At 38.6% G+C, this 27,053-nt stretch overlaps 1 protein-coding gene across 1 annotated transcript; it reads right to left on the bottom strand.

Annotated features, from left to right (window-relative positions):
- Window positions 1-122: 122 nt before the first annotated feature.
- Window positions 123-25,321, bottom strand: jazf1b (JAZF zinc finger 1b). The gene is made up of 5 exons (XM_082150022.1): window positions 24,894-25,321; window positions 9,833-9,905; window positions 6,591-6,787; window positions 5,635-5,804; window positions 123-2,035 (listed from the first exon to the last, which is right to left on the bottom strand). The coding sequence occupies exons 1-5, from the start codon at window positions 25,006-25,008 to the stop codon at window positions 1,859-1,861; spliced, it is 732 nt and encodes a 243-aa protein (XP_082006148.1). The 5' UTR covers window positions 25,009-25,321; the 3' UTR covers window positions 123-1,858.
- Between the last annotated feature and the right edge of the window lie 1,732 nt (window positions 25,322-27,053).

Below are 27,053 nucleotides of genomic sequence, written 5' to 3'. Positions count from 1 at the left end.
CACACACACATGTATATCTATAAAATGTAATGTGTGTACGTGTATAATATATATTAAATCCACATTTTAAGCCTGATATTTAAAAAAAAATCCTAGAGAGAATAAATGACAAAGAAAAGTCATTAAACAGATCAAAGGCCATTTTAATATTTAAAATGTAACCAGGTTTACATTTACGAAGCAGCTTTTTTTTTTTCCTTTTTGAATTTTGTTGCAGAAAATGTCACCAGTTCCAAAACAACCACTGGTGTCTGACTTCATTACATGTAGGAACATTGTTGTCCAGAAACTTAAGAAAATATAATTTAAATCACTCACAATGAGACAATACATTAAGTACACAATATATCAAATACTTCCCTCTATACTGGCAGTGTAATACTGTTACAATGTTGCATCTAAACCGACACTGCAATTCCAACAACATTAACGTCCATGCAGTGATGTCATAATGAATGATTGGCAGGCCCTGATCTGGCTGTGATCTCTGGAGGGTCTAGTGACCAGCCCAAAAGCAAATCAAACCAAGTACCTTTCTGATTCAAGGTTTGAGAATCTTCGGGGTTGGCTGTAACTATACATCATCCCAATGAAAGGTCACACGGACAACACCGGAGACGAGCCAGAATCAGGGTCAACAGACAATCTGAATCACTCGGCTACACATATACTTACTGGAATGCTGTGGTGTACCACAATTCAAGGCAACCAGTTTCAATAATCTCACAACTAACAAGCACACTGGAGGTATAGCAAAAGAATGAATTCCCTTAGCTAGAAAGAAAAAGAAGAAAAACCTTAGAAGCAGAAACCTCCAAAGTGCCATATTAGTCCTTTGAATTTCGCAGCTGATTTGCAGACAACATTCTGCAGCATCAGACTTGTTGGCAATACAAAATGCCCTAAACAGGTTGGCAACTGGTCACTACAAAGTGCTTTATGTTCTTCACCTAAAGATCGCTGTGGAGTTCTAGAACGCTCTAGAACATTCCGGCCACAGCGGACCCGGGAAGCGTGTAACAGCTTACTCTAAAATACTATCGGAGAAGTCGGGCAGGATTATGGTTGTGAAATGCTGGTGATTTGTCACCTGAGAGTCATTTGGTGCTTTTCTGAGATTAACCGAAAAACTGCACATCCATAATCAATCCATCTCTGAAGTTCGGATGAAAATATACAAAATCAAACTTAGGAAATAAAGTATAGAATCTAGATCTGACTATGAACAATTATAGAATATAGTTATATACACAATCTGTAGCTATGAATGTTGCTTATATAGGGATAGATATCGTTACATTACAAACATTCAGACTTTTCAAGGCTTTCCTATTTCTCACAAAGTCACGTCAAATCCTTGTCTTCCATCTAGTCACGATCATCTCCTTTTCAAACATATCATCAGTCTTTTACAATAAGCACCTTGCATAAAAAATAAGGAAACAAGGAAAATAAAAAGCATAATAACGAATGTGCAAAAATACAAAACTGAATATACAAAGAAGCAATAGAAATAATACAAAATGAACAAAAAAAGTAAAGCATGCAATTCAGAGTGTAGTGTTTCGAAGGATTGGCTGGATCAAATCCTCCTCATGGAGGTACGGAATGATACAGGGATTCAGGGAGTCTTCCTTGAGGAAGAGGAATATAAAAAGATTAAAGTTTCCTCCTCATGAGGAGTGGAATGAACAGGGAAAATGAGGCTTACTCTTCAAAGAGTAAAATACAGACAAAAACGTCCTCGAGACAAATCTTTTTGGGATGTCCTCCAAAACTCTGCAGACGAGACGGAAGTTAACGGACAGCCACGGCTGCAGGTGCGGATGGATGTGTGTGTGTGGGATGTTGGCACTCTTTACTGCTGCATCTTGCGGATGATGTCGGCAGAGACGGGCGGGTGGAAGTTGATGGTGTGGTGTCGAAGCCCCTGAGAGCTTTTGTAACTTTTACCACACCGGCACTTAAAGGGCTTGCGGACGCGGATCTGAGTGCGGTGGCCGTTCTTGGCGTGGTACTTGATACCATTCACATTCTGCAAAAGAGAAAGGCATAAAACAGACAGTCATCTACTATCCACAACAGATATTCACCATAATTGACTACAGGAAAAATTAAACAATTCACTGATGCGTTTTGAAGTAATTCTTGATTGACCCACAAAACTGTATCTGAATATTTATTATTCATAATATGTATTTATAATATAAACACCACCATTCAAAGGTTTGAGGTCAGTAAGAATTTTTAAAGAAATTAATACTTCTAATAAATTTATGAAGTGATAGTAAAGACAATAATGTTACAAAGGATTTCTAATTCAAATAAATGCTGTTTTTTTAAACTTTCTATTCGTCAATAAATACTGAAATAAAGGTATCAGTTTCCAGTTTCCACAAAAGTATTAAGCAGCACAACTGTTTTCAACATTGATAATAATAATACATATTTCCTGAGCACCAAATCAGCATATTAGAATGATTTCTGAAGGATCATGTGACACTGAAGAGAAGACTTAAAATATAGCTTTGCCATCACAGGAAAAAATTTAATTATGTTAAAATATATTACAATTAGTGCTGTCAAAACGACTAATCACATCTAACATAAGTGTGTGTGTGTGTGTGTGTGTGTATGTACACATATATACACACGCACACACACACACACACACACACACACACACACATATACAAACTTTTATGCCAGATGCGATTAATCGTGATCAATCGATTTGACAGCACTAATTAAAATAGAAGCAGTGGTTCTAAATTGTAAAAATATTACACAATATTACTGTTTTTATTGTATTTTACTGTATTGACTTCTTTGAAAAACATTGAAAAAAATCTTACCAACGCCAAATTGTAGTGTATAAAAACATATAATTGAACATTAGGGTAGGGTTTAGGCTAAGCTAGCAAGCTAATTGGTTAGCAGCATGTAGGATTTCTAATCAGGAAGGGAAAAGAATATCCATCAAAAGTTCTCTCAGCCAATGGAATGGTTTTGAGGTCCAAGGCAAACTCAGTTCCAGATAGGGACTGTACAATTCTGTCAGTCCCTATCTGGAACTGAGCAAACAAATGTTTTTACAATCCAATTCAATTATCACCAGTTTTAAATTCTGTATTGATATTATAACATATAAATATCAATAATATGATGGCATACAAAATGATCCGTGACTAAAAAGGCCCTTTAATAATTCCAGACATATAAACCATCCAGTGTTGTGTGAAATCATGAAGGAACCCGTCAGCTGTTTGACAGAGGTGAAGACTGAACCCGAATAAAGCCACATCTGAACAGGCTGTCATCATCCATTTCCTCGGCCTGAATGCAGCTCTCACAGGCTGTACATCATTTATCTCCGCAGCCAGGACCAGATGGCAGTGGAAAATCTCATAAAACACACAGGCCTTGCAGTGGACTGCATGTGTGTCTTTAAAATGTATGTCAAGCTACCAGTCTTGTCCATATTACAGCTCTTTTTTTAAACTGTTTGACGGCTAAACAATGAGAGGCCAGCATTCACTGTTTGATCACATTTTTGCCACTGGTGATTGGTATTGTTAATGGATACACGTGTGCCGTAAACTTGCTTTTTAGAGAATGAAAACCTCAATAAACAGGTTTAAATAATGGTGGTAATACATTTATCTTCATATATATATATATATATTCAAATAATTTATATTACAGGGCTGCTAAATGCTTGAATCTGATTGGTTGACGAACGCAGGTGTGCAATTATTTCCAGGGAAACGCACGGCTAAAGTAGTTCCAGGCAGGTTTCGACCACATTACAGTTCCATATAACGTTAGGGTTGCGCGATTTCGGGAAAATATGCGATATGCGATATTGTTGTTGAGTATTGCGATAACGATATTTCTTGCGATATAACATTTCCCTAGAGAAATGCTATTTTTATTAATTTTTTTTTAAATAATTTATATATGTAATGATCATACTAAAATAAACAGGTAAGTTAGGCTAATAGATATTCTTCTGATCTTCAGAAGAATATCTCAGTTTTTTCATAAAGAGTTAACGTTACACATGCAACACTTTGATTAATGGTTGTCTGTGAGAGTCTGTTATTGTCACTTGGCATTTCGTTAGATGTTTTGGTAGATTTGGGCTTACACTGTTTGAAGTCTTCATAATAGCTCCCTGAGGTTGCGTTCCAGATGACTGTGGAAATTAGTTTCCTCTCGACGACGCCAAAAATTTTCGCCACGACGACACCGTCCCTTATGTTCACAACTTCACATGTCGCGATTTTTGCGCGTGCAAATTCCGTTATTTCAAATGCAGGAAAATCACCTGCATGAGCTTGCGGAATTCTGTAAAGTGGAGATGTTCTTCTCATCTCGTCGCGGCACAGGTGGGCCTGGAAAAAATGTGCCAAAATGGAAGCAGGCTGTTGTAGCAACATGGTTGCATAGCAACGACAGACGCAAGCGCTTGTGGAAAGAAGGAGATAGCGGCCCGGACGCGCTTTCCATGCGTTTTTAGACGCGATATGTGAACGGCCCCTTACACAGTACCTGCATTTATGACACGTCTTCTCTATTGAAGCCAAAATATTGCCATATTTCAGACGTACGGTTCTTTTTAGACACAGGTTCTTCGCTTGTCTCTACTCCCGCCATTAGTTTTAATTTTCCCACTCTCTGCTCTGAGCCACTAGGTTCCCCTTTGGGCCCGATCTAGCCAATAGCATAATAGCACCTACTGGGGAGGCGGGTATAAAGATAGTAAGGCCCCATTTGATTGGTCGAATTTGGATAAACAACCTATGCATGCATGACACAAATGCTTGGCATAAAATAAATGCAATTTAACGCACCTCGCTGCGATACGGATATTGCATATACTATTATCGCGATAACGATAATTTTTCGATATATTGTGTAGCCCTAGTTCCATATCACTTCGCCAAATGATTTCAGTTATTGTAAAAGGTCAAAAGAACCAAAACCCACAATGACCAAGCAAAAAAATATAGTAAACAATAGGATAAAAACGACAAATTATTTCCATGTTTTTAGCCACATAATTACATTGTATTATGTACGGAAAGCACATCCTCTCTTTCTCCCACTCTCTCTCCCACTCAAACGCACGCATACGCTGCCCTGGCGATTTGATCAATAAAATAGCAATAAAAGCTACATGACATTTCTCACTAGCAAGGTAATAATGGCGCTGTTCTAGAAGCAGATAAACTTACAGGTACACTATTAGTAGAGACACTGATGCCAAACACTGTTGAGACACGCACAGACTGAGGTAATTCACACACACTTAATCTCTCTCTCTTTAATAACTGCATTAATAATGACATTAGTCTGCTATCAGTGGCTCAAACCTCTGTTACTGGCTCTAAAATTACGTTTTGGAATTAGCAATGGAGGCTTGGGATGAAATGCGTAAGAAATGAGTCCTACACACAAGAGCGTTTTAAGAACAAAAACCTGACAAATGTCTTGAAATACAACATCTGAACAAGAAGTATTTTTGTCCTGCATGTTTTTCCAAGTTATCAGGATTTCTCTAGTCTTGAGGATCATTCACAAATATACAGTGAACAGACACTTGAACCTATTTATTTGAAGTCCTTTTACCTTGTATCTCTTTTTGCATCCAGGCACGGGACATGCAAAGGGTTTCTCATCACCGCCATTCATGCACATGGAACTGAGGATGGATTCAGAACTAATGGCACTTTCGGTGGTCCAGGACTCGTCACTGTCGGACTCTTCGTATTCTGCTTCCTCCTCATCGTACTCGCTGCCTGAGAGCACATAGCCAGGAATCATTTAGTAATTGATCATGTTATGGAACAGTCAATGCTTCAAAACTTATCAGGCCACATATTTAACCACTACAACACCAGAACCAGAAAACAGCATTTCCCATCAGCCACCACAGCCCAAATACAAAAGCTTTAAAGTCGGCATGAAACAGAAATTGTTTTATCCATCAGGAATTGATTGGATGGTTGTGGTTTGCTATTGCTGTGTTCTCATGCGAGTGACAGTTTGTCCCGCCCTTGTGCCAGTAAACATGTGATTTCATTTTTTTAAGGCAAACTGGTACAGTAATCTTTCTCACAGTCCTCATCAGAATACTGTGCCCAGCCAGCAAAGCATTTGCATTTTATGCAAAGAATCTGGAAGGCATAAGAAGGTCTAAGAAGGTTAACGCACAGTAATAGTATGATACCAGTAATTTGGAGACTATTCAGTTTGTGTTCCAAACCCACACAAATAAAATGCCCCAAAACATCTAATTGTGGGAGAGAGAGCACATGCTGCTCTAGAGAAGGCCATGGGAAACAGCAGCTATGAAAAAAAAACAGTGTGTGACTCAGATTGTGATTATTTTATTATGCATTACAAGAGAACATCAAACAAGCATGACAGGGTTTAATGCAGTTATTACCCAAAATTCATCTTTCTAGGAAACATAATAAGCATAAAACAAACAGTGCACATAAAAGCCGTTACAGATGATGTGTGTGTGTGTGTGTGTGTGTAAACCAGAATAAACAGCATGAGTGTGTGTTTGATGGGACTACCTGTGGGGGTGCTGCTCCTGAATGAAGACGAGGGCGTGATTGGCGGGGTCACGGGTGGGGTGAGGTTACCGCTGTTGTGACGGGGGGGCGTGGCTACGCTATTGCGTGAAAGGCTGCCGGTCAGTGAGAGTGACAGCTTTGGCTGAACTTTCTTCTTCAGAGATTCATGCTCCCGCCGTGCTGCGTCTGTCATAAACCTAGAGAGAGAAGTGAACTTTATTAGATGAAAAAAAAAAAAAGAATGTATTTAAAGGTGCACTGTGTAATGTTTAGCGGCATCTAGTGGTGATGTTGCGAATTGCAGCCAACAGAAGTTATGATGGCAGACAGACAATCCTCTGAGACAGCAGAGAGTAGCCAGTTAAGCAATGAGGGTTCTTTACAAAGATAAATTAAGAAATTAGGTTTACTTAATTATTCAGTAAGACGATATGTTATTGCGAATATTATTGTTACTTGTTCTTCATTGTGTCAGTGTTTTATTCGCTGACTTTAGCTAGCTTCTTTGCACGAACAACATAGTGAGGGCTACTGTAGAAACATGTCGGCGCATTTCAATGTAAGGGAACCCTCGGTGTATGTAGATAGAAATGGCTCATTCTAAGGTAATAAAAACATAACGGTTCATTAAGTAAGGTAATTTATACACCACTGAAAACATAGTTATTGTATATGATATTGCATTTATGTCAACAGATCCTCCTAAATATTACACAATGCACCTTTAACCCAAACGTGTAACGTTAAAGTCACAGATTAATCCAGCCATTCAAACTGTAGCACATTTGCCTTCTTCTGTGTTCCCACACGATTTGACCAATCAATTTCCATTACTTTTCTAGGTGTTTGTGAGTACTGGATAAAGATTTTAATATTTTTTCACTCGCTACAAAAACTTGGATATTCCCAGCCCTGTATCTGTCCTCTCTAACTAAAAGAAAAATACCTTGACATGATACAGACACAATTAACACAATGTAACAATGAAAATGAGTTGGCACAGGAATACATGGCTGTTAATGGAAAAAGCTCGGGGGGGAGGGGGGGGAGGGGGGGATGAAGCACATTTGCACTTGTATTACACATGTATCAGGTTTAACAAAACCAATGGAAAGTATTTTAACCAAATAAGACAATATATATTAAAATTTGAAAGTATACAAAAAAACCCTACTTTCAACTGCTAAAACAACACAGGTTAATCCCAATGTTTTAAATTATTTAATTAATATTCATTACATTAATACATCGATTTACATTTTTATCAATAAATAAATCCACAAAGAACTCAAGTATTAGGAGTGGAAAGATGGGCAATGGAGTTCTTTCTGGATTATTATATATATTTTTTGTATATGTTGATCAATGTACTCTACTGGAATGAACTCTACACAGGAATAAATTGCATTTTAATTATATTAAAATATGAAATATTTATTTTAAAATGTAATGTAATGTAATATTACTGTTTTTACTAGGGGTGTGATGATACACTTCATGAGACGATGCACAATATTTTAACACTATTTTTTAAGAAAACTTAAAATGCATATATAATAACAAGGAGGAAAATTATCAAAAGCAAATATTCGCTTTACCTGTAGCGCATATTTATTTAATTCAATCGCAGCCTTTGTGATTTCACAATAGCACTATGCTATATTATGATTTTTAATTGGTTTTAATGCTGATATCACCAGACAGTTTTTCACCTTGATGAGAAATATCGTCACGTTTTAATATCAAGAGATCTCGTGGCACAAGATCTTGTCACAGCCCTAGTTTTTACTGTATTTAAGATCAAATAAATGCAGCCTTGGTTAGCATCAGTGTCTTCTTTCAAAAACATTGAAAAATCTTGCTGTTAGACTGGAAGAGTCTGTTTCAAGTTAAAACTGGTCTTGGTTCAACTTTAATAAACATGTCTTAAGACATCTGCATTCTGTTCTATTCGATCGCAAGAACATGTTATGTGAGCAACGGCCCACAATTCTTTCCAACAAGAGTGATGTACAATCCATGTCCCAACTCTAACCATTAGGACCACAAAGTAAAAATGAAATGTTTTCTCTCAGTTCCAAAATACAGGGAAAACCTGCTACAGTTTTCTTCAATACAAATGAACCATCTGTCATATAAGTCTATATGTTGTGATTCAGCTGATTCAGTAAGGTCTAAAATCCACCTCATAACACCTTGTTTGCTCCAAGTTATTTTGTTGCATTATAAAACTGTCAGTAAATATATGTAATAAAGCATAAATGTTCACACAGATATTATTAAGGCTGGTGTGGAATTAACAGATTACCAGTAGAAGCCACTAAAAGCAGTAATACAAGGACAAAAGCGCAAGAATTTCCACGACCATTCAGCCTATTAAAGCTGTTTTTAACACTGGAGCTCTGAGTATTCCTACACAAACCACATTCAATGAGTCGAGTGGAACCGAGTGTGTGTGAAGAGAATTTGGGTGCTGGTTTGAAGTTCATTATAGCTTCATAAACTGACCTTAGAGGATGTAGAGGAGACTTGACCACACACAGCCATTTTCCAGAAAATACAGATTCCCATTAAGAAAAATGTTAGACTACTCCCATATGACGATAATCATCTTTGTTATTTGGTTGCGTAACAGTTTCAAGGTTGAAAAACCCAATTCAACATGAATTACTTAAGTCTATTAATTAGCTGATTAATCACATTTTATTTCTATATGTAAAATATAAAAAAATGTAAACCAACCAGTTTTTAGGTTTAGCCAACTGTAATATTTTAATGCATACCATTTCATACTATGTTTTATCTTTACGTTTGTGTTTTTCCTAAATAAATTGTATACATTGTGGACAATAAAGTGCAGAAACTAATCAAAATAAAATTTGCCATTTGCCAAAGAAAAAAAAACAATATTTACTCAGAAATATTTGATAATAGGAATTTTACACTATTGTAACTCGGTTAGGAGGCCTTATAGTGTAAATAGTGAATAGTGTAAAATTCCTATTATCAAATATTTCTGAGTAAATATTGTGGAAAATGAAAATACTCTTTATGAAATATGAAATAAAAATACACAACTTTTACATACATGTACATATATATATATATATATATATATATATATATATATATATATATATATATATATATATATATATATATATATATATATATACATACATACATATATATATATATATATATATATACTAATAATACCATATATAGGCATAGTACTGTACCTGTTAATGTAGCTGAGGGCGACATATGTGGGCTGCTGCAGTTCCTGTTTCTCCAACACACGAGGATCTGTATCTAAACGAAACAGAGAGATAAATAATTCACTACTAGACTGACATGGATCAAAACAAACACACCACAAAAGAACAAACAAGACCACTTTGAGGTTTTTTGGTTTTCAGTGTACTATGACAATATATGCTGAACAACATTTACAAAAAGCATATATAAAACTCTTCGGGTGACAGCATTGTTTACCTGTGAATCTGTGTCACTCACCCACATTTAGTCATTTTGTGGCATCAGAGTCAGTGAGTTTATGGAAGTTTGCGTGTCATTGCCAGAATGAAGCTATTACTCACTTTATAGTTAAAGTCATTGACTTTCAAACTCAATCCTAGATTCTGCCACACAACACGTCCACAATCACTTGCAGATGGCAATTAACTCCATTAATCAAGTTTTTTTTCATTAAACTCTGCTTAGCGGTGGAATAAATCAGCACTTCCCAGAGCGTCTGCATGAGAGAGAGACTGGACTGGGCAATGGAGAGCGTATCCATTAGCTGTTTGGTAAAACTTAAGACAGCCATTTGGTTAGTGTCACACCACACTCAACGAGCTCTCTGCCTGCCATTCCTCCCAGATGTGCTTATTTTCTGCACTCCAGGGCCACCCAGATCAACCTCCAACTGGATCCAAATGCCCAAATGGCAAAGATAAATTTTTGTCTTGTTTTTAGTTATGAATATTAAAGAGTCGACTTCAAAAACGATGATATCTGTTTTGGGTCTGTTCTGTCAAAACGGCCTCTGATTATGTGGTCAATGCTCTCACGAAGCGTCCCCGCATGATGCTCCACTGTGGACTACGCTGCCACCTTGTGGCGAATGTGTACATTTTAAAATTCTTTCTTTAAACATTCTAGGTTAAGTTAGCACACTCGCTTGTCGTTATTTTAAGATTCCATTCGAACACAACCCAGCTAAAATGTCTCTAAACTGCGTTCCATTGCATACTAGGGCAAAAATCCGCTTAACGTCCCTTCTGTGGTCGGCGGTGCCCGCATACCAGCGGCTCTGCCAGGGTAATGTTTTTCAGATGCCTGTCTCTCAGGGCATTCTCCAACACCATTAACACAGGCACTGCCAAAACACGGTTTCATCTAATGAGCCTCGCCTGTACACCCCCCGTGATGCGTCTCAATGCCTCTTTTTATTCTTCTGTTGTGAGTAAACACATTTCTTTCTGCTCTGTTTAACCCGAAACATATTTGTCTCAGCTCTCCGAAACCACGCGGCACCCCGGCGTGTGAGACCTGCGATTCCGGCCAGCGTGGCATCACACACTCCGTGGCTCTGCCCTGCCACCTCATAATTACGCAGGCACAGACGCTGCCACCTGGTTGTTATGCTAGCCTACTGTATTTTAAGTTTTAAAAGAATTGGTGGGTAAAGGTTCGGTCACACTCACAACACCACAAATGTTGGGCACGAAAATTGAATTTGTCTGTCCAGTTACATGCCCTCTTAATATGTATTCAAGACAACTTCCCCTCCCACTTGCAGCGACATCTCTAATGACGTATTTACTGGCGCGAGGGCGGGAAAACCTGTCACTCACATGACATCACAGCAACAGAGTGCAAGCGCCCGCCCACTTTTTTCATTAATTTTTCCCATATAGGGATTTTAAAACAGTCTTTCTTAAAAAGATAAAAGCCACGAACCATGTCAATCAGCTACAAGGTGAATAATAACACTTTGATTTTAAGCAAAAAAAAATATTAAATTCAGAAAAAGACAAGACTCTTAAACGGCTTTAGTGAGTGAAAGAACTACAATCCCATGAAGCATTGCGAACAGCATAATGAACTAAAAATGGTGAAATATACAACTACTCATTTGGTTAACTTTTAGTTTATTGCAAAATATGCATATATATATATATATATATATATATATACACAATATTTTCAAATTTGTACAACTCCATTCATATGTTTTTGTACATAAATGTATTCTCTTTATGCCCCCTTTTCTTCCCTAAAAAAATTATAAATCTAAACTAAATCATCACCTCGTAAAATGGTTGTGTCTTTTTCACGAGATCGAGAATTGGGTCAATTAATAACATATTGATACAATGCATAACAACTCATACAATGCGAATTGTCCAAAAACATGATGCTTCACAGTACAGCAGACGATGGCATTGCCAATGTGGGGTTGGTTTCGGAGTTTTTGTAGAGCAGGTAGGATGTAGGTGTGTCGTTCCGTCTCGGTTCATTGTTTAAAGCTTTCAGCTCGGCCCGCACCTCAGCTAAAGTGTTTCATTAGCATTGATTTAACTACTGTGAGAAAGACCCCACAACTTTCTTCCACACACACACACACACAAATCATTAGGCACCGCGCTGTTCCTATGCCAAGATAAAGGAGTTTTGTACGTGTGCATATGACCCGTGCAGGGAAAAAGCCCCAGAAGAGGAGAAACAAGAAGAGCTGCATATAGTCACACACACATGGATCAATCCGCACACACACTCCGTAAATCACACATAGGATTGCCAAGGTTCCTCAGGGCCTGAAGTCACTAAGGGGCCCCAGAGCTGCTGCCTACCAGAACCCCATTACAGGGAGAGGTGGTCCACAAGTACACAAACAGGTGGTCTACCATGGTGGTCTCTCTCTCACACACACATACACATTATTTCACTAGAGCTCAAGACCAGGAACACTTTCAGAGGTTGATCAACAGACTGTTTGGCCAGTTAGGCTAACAATTATCTGCATCATCTGCATCATCTAACAGTCTTAGTTCCAACTTATATGAATTTCAAAATCAACTGACAACCTTGTTCACAGATAAGCATTTGCTTACAGTAGTGAATTTAAAGGGATAGTTCACCCAAAATTAAAATTCTGTCATAATTTACAGATTTTACCCTCATGTCATTCCAAACCTGTTTCTTCTGTGGAACAAGAAAGAAGACTTCTATTGTATCGGACTTTTCTTTTTTTTTACCCGAAGAAAAAAAGTCAAACCGGTTTGGAACAACAGGGATGAAAATTATGACAGAACATTCATTTTTGAATTCATTATCAATATTAAAATTCTATTTTACTTTGTCTAAACAATTAAAAATGACTAATTAAAAAACTAATAAATAAAAATCATAATTTACAGTACTAAAATTAATTTTCATTTTGAGATTTGCTAAAAATTACATTTAACAATTTGATTAAATTAGTGTTTTAAAGATTAACTTTAAGTGAGCATTTGGTGACAGCAAAATTAACCTAAATGTAAAAATAATAAGAATGCACAATTAAATGTCCCACGCTGAACGAAACACTTAAAAATCCCCAATATCAGCAGATGCATGACAAGGTACCAATTTATCATGCATACGTAGTGTAATTTAATTTATTTAAAGTGAAAACACATGCAAGATTCAATTTCACACTCTTGGCACTATTTTCAGAAACTCTAGGCATTGCATTCATTGTATAATTGTGTGAATTTGTGTCTGTGTAATCTTGCACTGGCTGGATTTTTTGGGCCAGCTGGAGATCGCAGATTCGCTGTGTCCGAAATCGCCCCCTATACCCTTACTTAAATAGGGCACTATTTGAGGGGACAGCCATTAATAGTGTTGTCCGAAACCATAGTGGACGTAATCGAGTGCACTCATCAATCCCACAATGCACCTCAATAACAAGTATACAACAGATGTTCGCTCAATGGCTAGAGAATACCCATAATGCACTGTGAGTCACGCGCGGAGTGAATTGCCACATCTGACCAGTAGATGATGCCTACATCTGAATCATCCATCCATTTTACACACCGCTGCTGATCCAATGTGGCTACAGCGTAATATATCATACTGGTAAAATTCCGATTTAAGTGATTATTACTATGTTTATACATAGTTTCCATGACATAGCTCAAGATAAATCGTTTCATCTTACTACTGGAGCTGCCAGTTTGCTAAGTTTCAAATGATTATTAAACAGCAAGCACAAATTATCCAAAAGCAGCAGACCTTCCAGAGCACTCAGTGTCCGAATTCACTCACTCGTTTTCATTCACTCCTTCAAGTGGACTATATTGGTGGAGTAATGTAGGAAATATTGAATGAGGGTATAGGGAGCAATTTCGGACACAACCCTAGTCAATAGTGTATTCTCCACTCTTTTTTCCCACCCACAATCCTCTTTTTACTCTACCAGACACATTAGGAAAGAAAAAACTCTCTATATATTTATAACAGGCAGAGTGGTTGCGTGGTTCTGGTTCCACCTTCAAAAAACCGTGGAAAGATAAATCATGGTCGATTACATCCAACGAACCAAACCGCACTAGTAGCTGCCGCTGTGAAACCCTGTTGTCATTCAGAATCAGAAGATGCATTATTTTGCTGCTCCTCTGAGCATGGGTGGTCTTGTACGTGTGAAGATCACAACACACACACATCCAAAACACACAGACACACACGTTCTAAATCAGCGGCAGCCCCCTGCCATGGTTAATCCAGGTAATATCAGCTCTTCCTGTCATTAGCTGGCCTGCGCTGGGTTTGGATGGAGGGCTGGGAGGGAACAGGGGGTGTTGGTTTGAGGTAATTAGGTTCACCAGGTGCAGCTCTGGGAGCACCAGTCACCGCTGCTCAAATTTATTATTTCCGTTGAGATTTTTTTTTTTTTTTTTTACGTAGGCCATTCCATGAGCCCTCAGTGTAGTGAACTCAGAGAGGTTCATTGTTCAGAGACCTGAGATCACTCCTAGAGCTGACATCTTGAAAGCAGAAGACCTTGGCAGGGTTACTAGTTAACCAAAACTGAAATCTTAAATACAAATAAATAAGAGTATCTCATTGATAGGCTACTAAAAAGAAAAACACTGGACCTCTGTCCAACAGGATGAAGCTAAAGTTTTAAAAGCCAGACGTTTCAGAAACGGTGGCATTTTTACTGTGATTAAGTCATTGTATGTTCAAAAAAGAGCCTCAGCATATGGTGCGAACTGTATTTTTTATGATAGTCTCCGATCAACAGGAGGATTTAAGCTAGCTAAACACTGTAGTCAAAATTATTCTGAGCGCTGTTACCCTTTCAGCTTCCTAAATCATCTCAACGTCGTATTAACACTTTTAATGTGAAACCCTCAGAGGCCACGGCCTGCCAGTTTTAAATTCACAATTTGAAGTCACATCCAGCGAGAGTCTCGAAGGGATCTTTTGAAGGACACGTTGCTTACAAAACCCACACTCACAAATACGAACAGTAAAAGGTTTAAGCACACCCCTTCTTCTCTTTCCCCGTATTTACATCGTTGCCTTCGTAAAATATAACAATCAAACCCTAGAGAGCGTGGCAACCACAAACTAGAATCTGCTTGAAGACAGAGGAAAATTCGAAGGTGATAAAATATTACAACCTTAAAACTTCACAAGCTCATTTGCTGTAAGCAATGAGGCCTATCGGCAACATTTCTCCACCCGACCTCGCAAATCTTCAAGCAGTTCCTCTGCTAGCGTGCCATCGCCCCCTACTGGACGCAAGAGCACCTGTCAATGAACCCACCTCACCCGCTAGAATGTGAGCTTTGTTTAGCCGGGCGTTAATTAAAACAGAGAATGTTTTTAGCAGCAGGTCCCCAGATGAAAAGGAAGAGAGGCCAAAATCCACCATCCCACTTTGTAATTAGGCTTGCTCCAGGCCTATGTGGGGCAATGCCAGAATTCACACCTCGCCAGGAGCAGGGCTGTGGGTGAGGGAGGGGTTTCATAGGACACTAATTGCCTCATTACTGCGCAATAAGTCACTTTAGCCACACTCTCCTTCAACTAACACCCCGGACACATGCGAGACGTGCGATCAGAGAGCAGAAGAGGCATTAAAACAAGCTCTGATCGACCTCCATCTCATCCCATCAGAGAATGGGGCACCACAGTGTGTTGACACATTTAGTTTAGATGTAAACATGATGGTCCTCAGGGCAATTTAACTTAGCACATAAATCCTTCAGTGAAAATAAGCTAAACAAAGGTAGGCAGGCCAAGGCTATAAGTTTTCAGAACGACAGGTTTAAGAGTGCCGAGTGGAGCGGTAATGTTTTTCTAGGTCACTTTATTTTGTTAGAGCGGTGCTCTTTTGTGTTGCAATTGTGGCAACTAGACCTTCATTTTGTGTGTCTTTGTAAAACAAGCCTGCCCTCAAACATTCAGCCAAAGTAATACCAAAGCAAACACAAAAATGCAAATCAGCCACAGTGGAATTTAAAGATGCACACAGTAATATTTGCTACTTAAAGTCCCCCATCAATAACTTTATCCCTTAAAACTCATCTTTAATCACCAAAATGACATATTTTGACAGAAAAAATTCTTCATGCCTTAAAATAGCTTGAATGTAACTCTACACGCTTGCCTGAGTTACCCGGTGTCGTGTAAACAGCCCCTTAGTATACGCGGTTCTATGAATATGCAAATTAACCCCGCCTCCACTCACTTGCACCAGCTCAGAGATCTACTCATTGATGATCACACATTGACGTGATTGGTTACAAAGTAGTTTGTGACGTCAGAAACACCAGCGATTTCAAACCGCGTCTTTGGTTCACTGCAGTTTAAAGGAGAAAATACTCAGCAATGGTGTCTTATGCTGACTTATGGATTTGTACATGGTTTGTTTTAAAGCATATTAAAAACACCACATAGACATATAAACAATATTAAAAGCTTGATTTTCATCACAGGGTGACTTTAAAAACGTTTTACAAATGAAGGAATGAACAACACTTTTGAGAAATGTCATTAGAATTAAGTTCACTCACATAAGGACATATTAGTTTTCTATAAAATCAGGGTTTTTTTTAGGCTGGTCGCCCACTCATGGAAGCCGCCATGTTGACATATCATGACCAACCATGTCGTGACAGACTTTTCTACTACTAATAATAATAGCGATCTATGAAGTAAATATCTTTTTTCATTTTATATTAAGATTTCAGACATAAGCAAACCAAATGATATGACAACAAACACAATATACTTCATACTAAACTACAGTGGAGCCAGAGTAACGCGTTTATGATCCAACAGAACATCCTCATTACAAAACAAACCACCAACACACAAAACAATTTAGAGATTAAATTCCAAGAATGTCGATGGAGAAAACATGGACGAAAAGGAACTTAAAGTAAAAAAAAAAAAGACATGTGAAGGCCAAGAATGGGTAACCCATACTCAGAATTTGTCCTCTGCCTTTAATGCATGACCCATCCATGTTAATACACACATTATAGGAGCAGGATTACCAGTCTGACTCTCAAAACATTAGGCCATGACTGCCCCCAACATAAACAAAGAACTTTGCTCTGAAGCAGCATCAGTTATTAAACTAATTTAATGCATCCAGGCCAATAGGTGTCAGTATAAAGTCCAAGACTGCTGACACTAGTATGACAAATAATACCCAGCTATTCGGTTGTTAAGTCGTGACGTAACCACTCTCCGATAATACTCTTTCCGGGTCCAAAGTCCAGGTCCTCTCTACCTACCTACCGCTTTCGCTAGTGTTTTGGTTATTATTGAGTGTTTTTACAGTGCCGCAGTGCTGTGTCCCGTGTCCCGAGCTTACTCACTTCAACCTCGTAAATCTTCTTTTTCATTGATGTCTGGACTCTACCCTTAATTATACCACCTGAGTGATGAGCTACACTAACCACTCTGTTGGTGTTAAAGGAATTTAAACCCTTTTTGACCGCCAAGGGTGCCTCACTAAGAAGGACGTGATCGTAAATAAATGTACAGGTTCCACCATTGTTATTTCTGGACGAGAGGAGCGCTTGGACCCGGAAAAGGCTAAACGTCACGCGTGACGTCAGACTTAACAATCGGATAGGCTTACTGAGTGCACCCAGAGAATGTCTAATAAGACGAGAAGTTTCACTCTCTGTAAACTTCCGGCTTCTGAACTGGTTGCAGTTCCACTCTGATTCCATATGAGGGCGCTCACAGGACGAGTGCAGAATGAATGGAGGTCTATGGCGCTATACCCATCAAAATCCACTTTTCTCAGGATATCATTTTTTGTCTTGTAATTTGAATGATGTATTCGAAAGGAGATGCAAAGAAATTACACATTGCTGGGTGTTAGATTTTTTAGAGTCACTTATTTGCTTTAAAAAGTATTTTAAAGTGTCAATGACGTCATACACATCGTACGACCAGAGATAGGCCTACTGCTTTACAGCAATCCTTCAGTCACTTTGGTGCTTTCGCACTCTACACTTTCTTTTCTCTCGAGACATCGACAACACAGCTGACACAGGTAAATACACGTGCTAGAAGAGTTTTTGTTTTGTTTGTTTCTGGTCCCGCTTCGGATGCCACGATGCCATCAAGCGGTATCTCTGGTCGTAATCAGTCCTTCACTGACCAGTCAGCGTTCATTAGCAGAATTCTAGCGTGTTATGGGCAACAACAACTCAACCTGTAAGAAATCGAAAGGACATAAGTACTCGTTCATTCAACTTTCGACCTATAACCCATGTTGAACTTGCAAAACCTACAATCAAATCTGAGATTTCTCTACAGCAATCGGGTGAAAGAGACAAATTTAGCCGTCTAGCCCCATAGACTCCCATTCATTTTGCACTCATGGGCGATCGCCCCCAGTGGAACTCTGGTGGAACTACAATCAAAATTCGGTACAATAGGACTTAATAGGGAGTGGGCAGGCTCTCCGTAGACGGGCTCTGGTGCACCCAAACATGCTTTTGACATATTTTTTAAGTCAGACCTGCTCAATGATCTCTCCCTGTGCACATCCACATTGGTTGTAATCATAGTGACAAGACGACTATGTGTGGAGGTTGCTTGAATGTACTTAACATAAGGTTAATTCTGCTAAAAAGCAAAGTATTAATGTTAATTTTACCACTGACATTGGGCCGTTCATTGGTGCCTCTCATCTACTATGCATAGAAATGGACCCAATCACTAGATAAAACCTTCCGTCACTGTTATTCCACTTCAGATCAATGCCGCATGACTGAACGTAGGTTGCGTGGACCTTAACATAGGTTGGGCCAAGTAGAGAAATTCAAAATATTACATAGCAAAGTGAATATAAATTGTGCAATTTCAATGTGTCCCATGAACTGGGTCAACTGCAGATGATTTTGAAGATTATATATGCAGGATTTAGTATGCAAAATGTTCCCTGACTATATCTCCTGTACAATCTTTATGACCTACTTGCATGTAAAATATCTAATTTGAAAACATGCCTTTAGCATCTGACACTTCAAACTACAGGAAGGCCTAGTTTAGATCAGACATTAAAGACCATGTTAGGGATGCAGCATTATTCAAATCTATACTAATTTATCTTAATAAAGTAAAATGTATTAATAATAAAAATATAAATACAATTAATAATAAAAATGAATAAAATAATCAAATTAATTAATAAATATTACAAAAAATATAAATATCATATACAAATAATATACAAATATGGACTGATAATGAAAAATGTAATTAATCTCTAACATCTATAACTGATAGTGGTATATTTTGCACCATTAGATCACATATTTAGCCTTTCGCCGAGCCCCGCCCCCCCCTTAGTTACTGTTGCTACGTCCGACAAACAAATGGTCAAACACGACCAGCGCGACAGATTGCCATGACGGGAAGAGGTATACCCGTGCGTGTCAGTGACCTTTTTTGGAGCAATACCTTCGCGATATCCTCCAGATCGAGGAAAAGGGGTTACAGTAAGTTATGCAGTGGAGGGACATATTCAAAATATAAAAATCTACGCAATGAAGGAGACACGACTACTATTGAGGCTAATGCTTACCGGTCTCAAGCGAAATCTGAGAAACCCCATGACAATCGCAGAAAAATCTCGTAGACCTCTTCTTCTGTCTTGATTTTCTCCGATTTGTTGCAGACAATCGCAGTTATCTGAGCTGTTAGCTATATTTTGCTCATTTTTATTAGCAAAATTGATTTAAATTTTTTTGTTCCAGTTCAGCCCTGCTAACGTTATGTGCTTTGTTCTTGGGGAAGGGAAAAAACTAACGCTAGGGTTGCCAAATGTCCCGTATTTTGGGCATAATTTATTTGTCATAATTAATAATGCATAATTTATATCACCCTTGTCCTGTTTTTTTTTACTGCAAAACTGATACTGATGATTTTTTTACTACTACTGACTGATACAGCAGCAGTGCTGATCACGACACCTGTTATCATCCTATCAATAATAATAATATATAATATATTATGATATAATATATCATTATTTAGGGACAAATCATTGTTCGATTTACCGCTCCGAGCGGGACTTTCAATGTCAGCATTTTGATTTCGGCAAATCAGTTTAGGCGAATGCAAACAACGTGATTATTGATTCCAACATCCACCCACGCAAGAAAACGAGCAACCTACCTGAGGCAATATTTTTTTTCAGGATTCTTTGATGAATAGAAAGTTTCAGAGTTTTCTGAAATAGAAAGCTTTTCTAACGTTATAAATGTCTATAGCCTACTGTCACTTTTGATCAATTGAATGCATCCTTGCCTATTACTTTTTTAAATTTCTTAAAAAATCTTACTGACCCCAAATTACTTTTACCGGTTCTTTGTGGCAAGCTTTATGCGTGCGGTCGTGCGCTTGAGTGCGGCTATATTACGTAAACGCTCATTATCCTGTAGGCTATATAGCCTATTTAAGTAATTCAATTAATATAAAGGGGCGATTTGTCCACTAATGGCTTAAATGAATAACTATTGTCGACTAGAAAATGTTTTTTTTGTTGGAGGCAGCCCTTATTTCACATATTTACAAACGCCGTGGGCTTCACCATCTTGCTTGGAGAATGTTTGTCGGACATGCTCACATAGTAACGGTTGCTATGATGTGTGATTGGACAATGGCCGTTTTGGGGGAGGGGCCGGCGAAAGGTCAATTCTGTAAATACTTCCGCCTAACTTTAAAGCCAGCATGAAACAGTCTTTTCATCTCTATTGTGACATACACTCACCTAAAGGATTATTAGGAACACCTGTTCAATTTCTCATTAATGCAATTATCTAATCAACCAATCACATGGCAGTTGCTTCAATGCATTTAGGGGTGTGGTCCTGGTCAAGACAATCTCCTGAACTCCAAACTGAATGTCAGAATGGGAAAGAAAGGTGATTTAAGCAAATTTGAGTGTGGCATGGTTGTTGGTGCCAGACGGGCCGGTCTGAGTATTTCACAATCTGCTCAGTTACTGGGATTTTCACGCACAACCATTTCTAGGGTTTACAAAGAATGGTGTGAAAAGGGAAAAACATCCAGTATGCGGCAGTCCTGTGGGCGAAAATGCCTTGTTGGTGCTAGAGGTCAGAGGAGAATGGGCCGACTGATTCAAGCTGATAGAAGAGCAACTTTGACTGAAATAACCACTCGTTACAACCGAGGTATGCAGCAAAGCATTTGTGAAGCCACAACACGCACAACCTTGAGGCGGATGGGCTACAACAGCAGAAGACCCCACCGGGTACCACTCATCTCCACTACAAATAGGAAAAAGAGGCTACAATTTGCAGGAGCTCACCAAAATTGGACAGTTGAAGACTGGAAAAATGTTGCCTGGTCTGATGAGTCTCGATTTCTGTTGAGACATTCAGATGGTAGAGTCAGAATTTGGCGTAAACAGAATGAGAACATGGATCCATCATGCCTTGTTACCACTGTGCAGGCTGGTGGTGGTGGTGTAATGGTGTGGGGGATGTTTTCTTGGCACACTTTAGGCCCCTTAGTGCCAATTGGGCATCGTTTAAATGCCACGGCCTACCTGAGCATTGTTTCTGACCATGTCCATCCCTTTATGACCACCATGTATCCATCCTCTGATGGCTACTTCCAGCAGGATAATGCACCATGTCACAAAGCTCGAATCATTTCAAATTGGTTTCTTGAACATGACAATGAGTTCACTGTACTAAAATGGCCCCCACAGTCACCAGATCTCAACCCAATAGAGCATCTTTGGGATGTGGTGGAACGGGAGCTTCGTGCCCTGGATGTGCATCCCACAAATCTCCATCAACTGCAAGATGCTATCCTATCAATATGGGCCAACATTTCTAAAGAATGCTTTCAGCACCTTGTTGAAGCAATCCCACGTAGAATTAAGGCAGTTCTGAAGGCGAAAGGGGGTAAAACACAGTATTAGTATGGTGTTCATAATAATCCTTTAGGTGAGTGTATATCCAAGTGAAATGGCTTCTCGAACAAAAACAAATGTGGGGTGGGACTTGATTTTGACTTTGATTTTAATTTTGGCGGGAATTGCGATTTCGGATGAAATCACTCATAATAAACACTTCAAGATTCCATAAAAAATAAGAATTGTCAGTTTTGATTTGACAAACTCTGTGAGCTAGCACACTAAACTTTCAAAGAGTGATGCACACATGGCAAAATTCATTAAACTGCTGAGTCTCAGAGCTGCAGAGTCTGTATTGATGGCAGAAAGCACCTCAGGCTAAAACGGTTGACTGGACTGATGATTTCCACCAGTTCTCCTGATCCCCCTCTCACATACCAGCTGAGCTAACAGGGAATGTAAGTCAGCAGGGAAGAAAAGAGAGAGGGGGGGGGGCTTTGTCTCTATAAATGAGGTTTCTCCTTACAAATCCACTCCATACAGGCTCCAGCCAGAGTCTACTGGACAGGTATTTCAACGGTGTTAAATTACATCAGCAGCAGAGTCCAGATCCAGAACCCTTGGCTGAGACATTCATCAGCACTATAGAGACTAGATCACAAAAAATGAAAGAGATATCAAGAAAGCATATTGATAATGACAGACAGGTATGTAATACCCTTTTTCAGCTGTGCTCAAAGAAAACCAGCATTCCATCTCATGCTATGCTTACATTTTCAGACGTCACTTAGTCATTTCATGTTTACTTTTGTTCTATTTCTGTGTATCTAACAGCCCAGAAAACCAGCGAGCACTGTTGATTTTGTGCACAACCTTAAGAACCTATTTTATTTATCACACATTTACAAGCACACATCTATACAGTTATTTCTGCATTAAGATAACCATAACACTATACTGATTCAGCAAGGCAATGCAGGCCATAAAAGGGCCTTGACCCTACACATCTGTTCTACTGGATAAGAGTTCTGCAAGCTGGGATTCAAAGGGATTCCTGACCCCAGTGCGACCCCTGAATGACAACAAATCAGACCCTGATAGGCTCCAGGGCCACCTTATGACCGAGATCTGCACTTGCTGCATGAATAATCGTTAAAAAATTGCGATCTCGATTCAAACACCAACACGATCTTACTATTAAACCTTTGAAAAAATCCCACTGGAACATTCAAATCTGTGTTCACACTGCCTCTGAGCCAGAGAAAGCAGTTGTCATGTATAGGTATGAAACAGCTTCACAAACAGTCTTTTCAACTACACAGTATCGTTATTTCTGTCTTACAAACATTCATATTATCACAAAAGTACTGGGATAAAAGTTTAAAGTTTGGACAATGATATCTACAGTAGCAATCAACTGAGCAGATCTCCTTTAGAAAGTAACTTAGCCTTCAATGATTGTATCACATTGTTACACCAGTAGCCGTGTGACCGTGACCAAGTGACCGTTCCATTTTTTTTTTGTCTTTGAATCTTGCATTCAAGAGATTGTTCAAAAACGCTGATTCATCTACATCCAGTAATGAAACAAGTGAAGTCTTAATGCGTAAGGGTACGTTTACACAACAACGAAATACTTAAAACAAAGACGTTTTTCCTTGGAGTTTTCCACGTACAGACAACACCATTGTCAAAACGATCCGCGAAAACGACTAAAAGAACGACTAAAAATTCTGCTGCCAGGCCATTAGATGGCGACGAAAAACTATAGAAAGAACACGTAATATGCGTGTGCATGACGTCATCGTCTTCAGAGATTCACGTTTTTGATGTACACACGGAGACTGTTTTTAAAAACTTGCACTTTGAAACCCGTTTTCAAAAGATTGTGTTTCCAGGCACCTAAAACGCCATTGTCCTGTAAACGAATGGCCAAAACGCATAAAAAGTCGTGTAAACAGCCCCTAAGTCATTGAATCATTCATTCAGCCCAATTCAATTTAATTAGTTAAACATTTTAAAATATATTGCAGCAATTAATATGTTGTCCAACTTTATTTCTCATAATTATGATTTTTTATTTTACAATGTGACTTATTTTAACCGTAAAACCACAATTACTTACTCTTAAGAAAATGTGTCATAATGGTATGTTGACGAGACAACTGAGATCTTATAGCACTGAAACTGAAGCCATCATAGTGTTATATTTCATACAGGACACTGTAATACACCATTAATACACACAATATAATACAGCCTACTAATCTGGGCATGATTCAACACCAACTCGCATAGTCATCTGATGCTGATATGCCAATGCTTTCTATTGTGTGCATGTTATAGCCTATTAATGCATTTGTATATGTCCATCATGATCACTGCACATCATTATTATGACGCATAAGGATCAGGACCATACACACGTACCCGTTACATTTAGCATATTAAAGAAGCTCTGATGGTGCATTAGTAACATGTATTTAATCACTTCTGGGGGACTTTAATCCGTATGATCCATGCGTTTAGTGTTTATGAGCTGCTCTGAGCGGGTGAGATGGATACATCTCAGCAGCAGCTCCGCGTCTGGGGGCCTTGCGCAGAAAATAACATTCACATTGCAATACCACCGCTTGTGTTTACACGTTCAGACCATGTCACTTTGAAGGGGCTTAACGAACCCCGAATGAGTTTAGAACTGGTGCTGTCGATACCTATAAGCGTCACGAAATCGAGCAATACACAGTGAAGTCTTATCGCTTCACCACACCTAGCAACAGCGACGCAGGAAGTCAGTGTGATTGTGGTGCGCGCGAGCCGGCCATTGCTGCGCGCGCTTGCAGCGGCAGAGATTCTGTTTCCGCGAGCGCACTTACCGATGTGATTATCCTCGATGTGCACGATGAGCTCGGCCAGCGACTCGAAGTGCAGTCCGCAGCCTCCGAACTGGCAAATGTTGGAGAAGAAGGAGGCGGCGGCGATGCCTGTCATGGTCTTTGCTACATTGAAGAGCAGCAGCACGGTGCGAGCGGAAAGGAGATCTCACACACGCACGCACGCACCGTCAGGCAGGCAGACAACAGCAGCAGCAGCAGCTGGAGCAACGCAGGACGAGAGCGCGCGACGCAGCAGGAGAGGGAGAGGAGGGCCCACTGACACACGTCATACCTGTTGATATGAAATACTGCACAGTGCACACTAGTCCTGCTTCATAAGAATTTGTACTTGGACACTTCAGAATTTGTAAAAACATCAAATTGTATTATTATAAATAAAGGTATAACTATGGCTTTGGTCAACTTTCCAGAGGTATGAGGTATGATATTGTGTGTGAAATGTGCTTCCCTGTCACATTTGATTTATAACTAAATACATACATAGATGGATGCATAGCATCATACAAATACATCATAAATAGGCCTACCCACACACGTTGGGTTTCCATGTTTTATGGGGACTTTCCATATAGACAATGATTTTTATACACAAATTATCCAAACTCTTCCCCTAAACCTGCTCATCACAGAAAACTTTCTGCATTTTTACATTTTCAAAAAAAACATCACTTAGTATGATTTATAAGGCGTTTTCCCATGGAAAAATAATTTAAAAAAGTCCCACAAGGTCAAAGATTTTTGGTATTCACACACACACATGCATATAGCCTACACATACACACGCGCGCACACACACACACACACACACACACACACACACACACACACACACACACACACACACACACACAGGCCTATGATTAGACAATGATTATGTATTAGTTTTATTACAAATAGATAGAATGTTTATATATACAATTCCCAAACAATAAAATAGGTCATACCTGTGAGTTCAAATAAGCTTCATGTGAAATCATGAGATAAATGAGAACATTTCTGATAACTGAAAAGAGACAGTGGACCATGGACATTTCTTCATAGATATTCAGGAAACTGGAAGAAGGTAGTCAAGTGATGTCATCAGTGTGATTTTTATTTCAAAATAAGAGATTTTTGTTTAACGGCAACACCAGTGACACAACTCCAGGGGACCGCTTACTTTCATAATAATTTTTATAATATTTATTCATCATTTTGTTTTTTATGTCATTTACATCATATATTTGATAGTTTTGTATACATTATTGTATTTTAAATGGTAGAAAACCCTGTTTTTGAGCTCAAAATAAAGTATTTTCCCCCTGTACATGACTGTGGGGACGAGCACTTCTGTGGTGCTTGGAATTCTATATAATTAATTAAAAAACAAATGTTGCCACATTGATGGCTCAAGAAGGTGTTATTCTTCAAATAACATACTGTTTTGATATTTCCATAGAATGACCCATTATGTCATTTAAAACTATAATTGTTTCATTTAAAACAGCCTATGTTTATTATAGCAGCTTTATTAGGTTATTATAGGAATTTTCTATTCCTATAGGGGATTGAAATGTTCCACAGTTGAATCCAAATTAAAGAATCGCTAATATTCCTAATGCCTGTAGGATACATTTCTTCATTACCCATTCATCTTTACATGATTTAGTTTTTTATATATATGGTTTGGCAATGTGGAGTTTGAAAAGCACGTAACAGACTCTTTGCAAACAAACATTTTATTTATGTATTGTCTATATGTATTTTAACATGGTCTTGCAATAACCTGCATATGTATGTACCTTTTCAACATCAGTAATAAAAAAGTTTCTATAAAATGTGAAGTAACAGTAAATAACGTAGGAAGTCAAATGCAGTGCAGTAGAAATCCACATGGTGGCAGTGTGAAATTACAAACGGAACTGTTACGACAATTCAGATCCGTATTATAAGCATTGTAACATTGTAGCACCACTGTACCACGTCCAAAAACATTGTAGTCCTATAACACTTTTTTGTAAAAAATAAAATAAAATAAATAAACGTAAAACCTTATAGGGTATGTAAGGGTTGTAGAATACTGCTTCTAAAACTATTTTTGTGTGTGTGATTGATTATTAATAGGCTATAGGTGGTCCATTTAAAGCTCTAGCTATTCAA

This window comes from Leuciscus leuciscus (assembly GCF_965113295.1).
Source record: "Leuciscus leuciscus genome assembly, chromosome: 20".
NCBI classification, from domain to species: Eukaryota; Metazoa; Chordata; class Actinopteri; order Cypriniformes; family Leuciscidae; genus Leuciscus; species Leuciscus leuciscus.
The sequence above is the reverse complement of the archived record's forward strand: the minus strand, read 5'-3'. Positions and strand labels throughout refer to the sequence as shown.

Coding starts and splice junctions, on each gene's coding strand:
- jazf1b (XM_082150022.1), bottom strand. CDS start 25,008: ATGACAGGCATCGCCGCCGCCTCCTTCTTCTCCAACATTTGCCAGTTC. Junction 6,788..9,832: donor GCCCTCAGCTACATTAACAG/GTACAGTACTAT, acceptor TTCTCTCTCTAG/GTTTATGACAGACGCAGCAC. Junction 5,805..6,590: donor CAGGAGCAGCACCCCCACAG/GTAGTCCCATCA, acceptor ATGTGCTCTCAG/GCAGCGAGTACGATGAGGAG.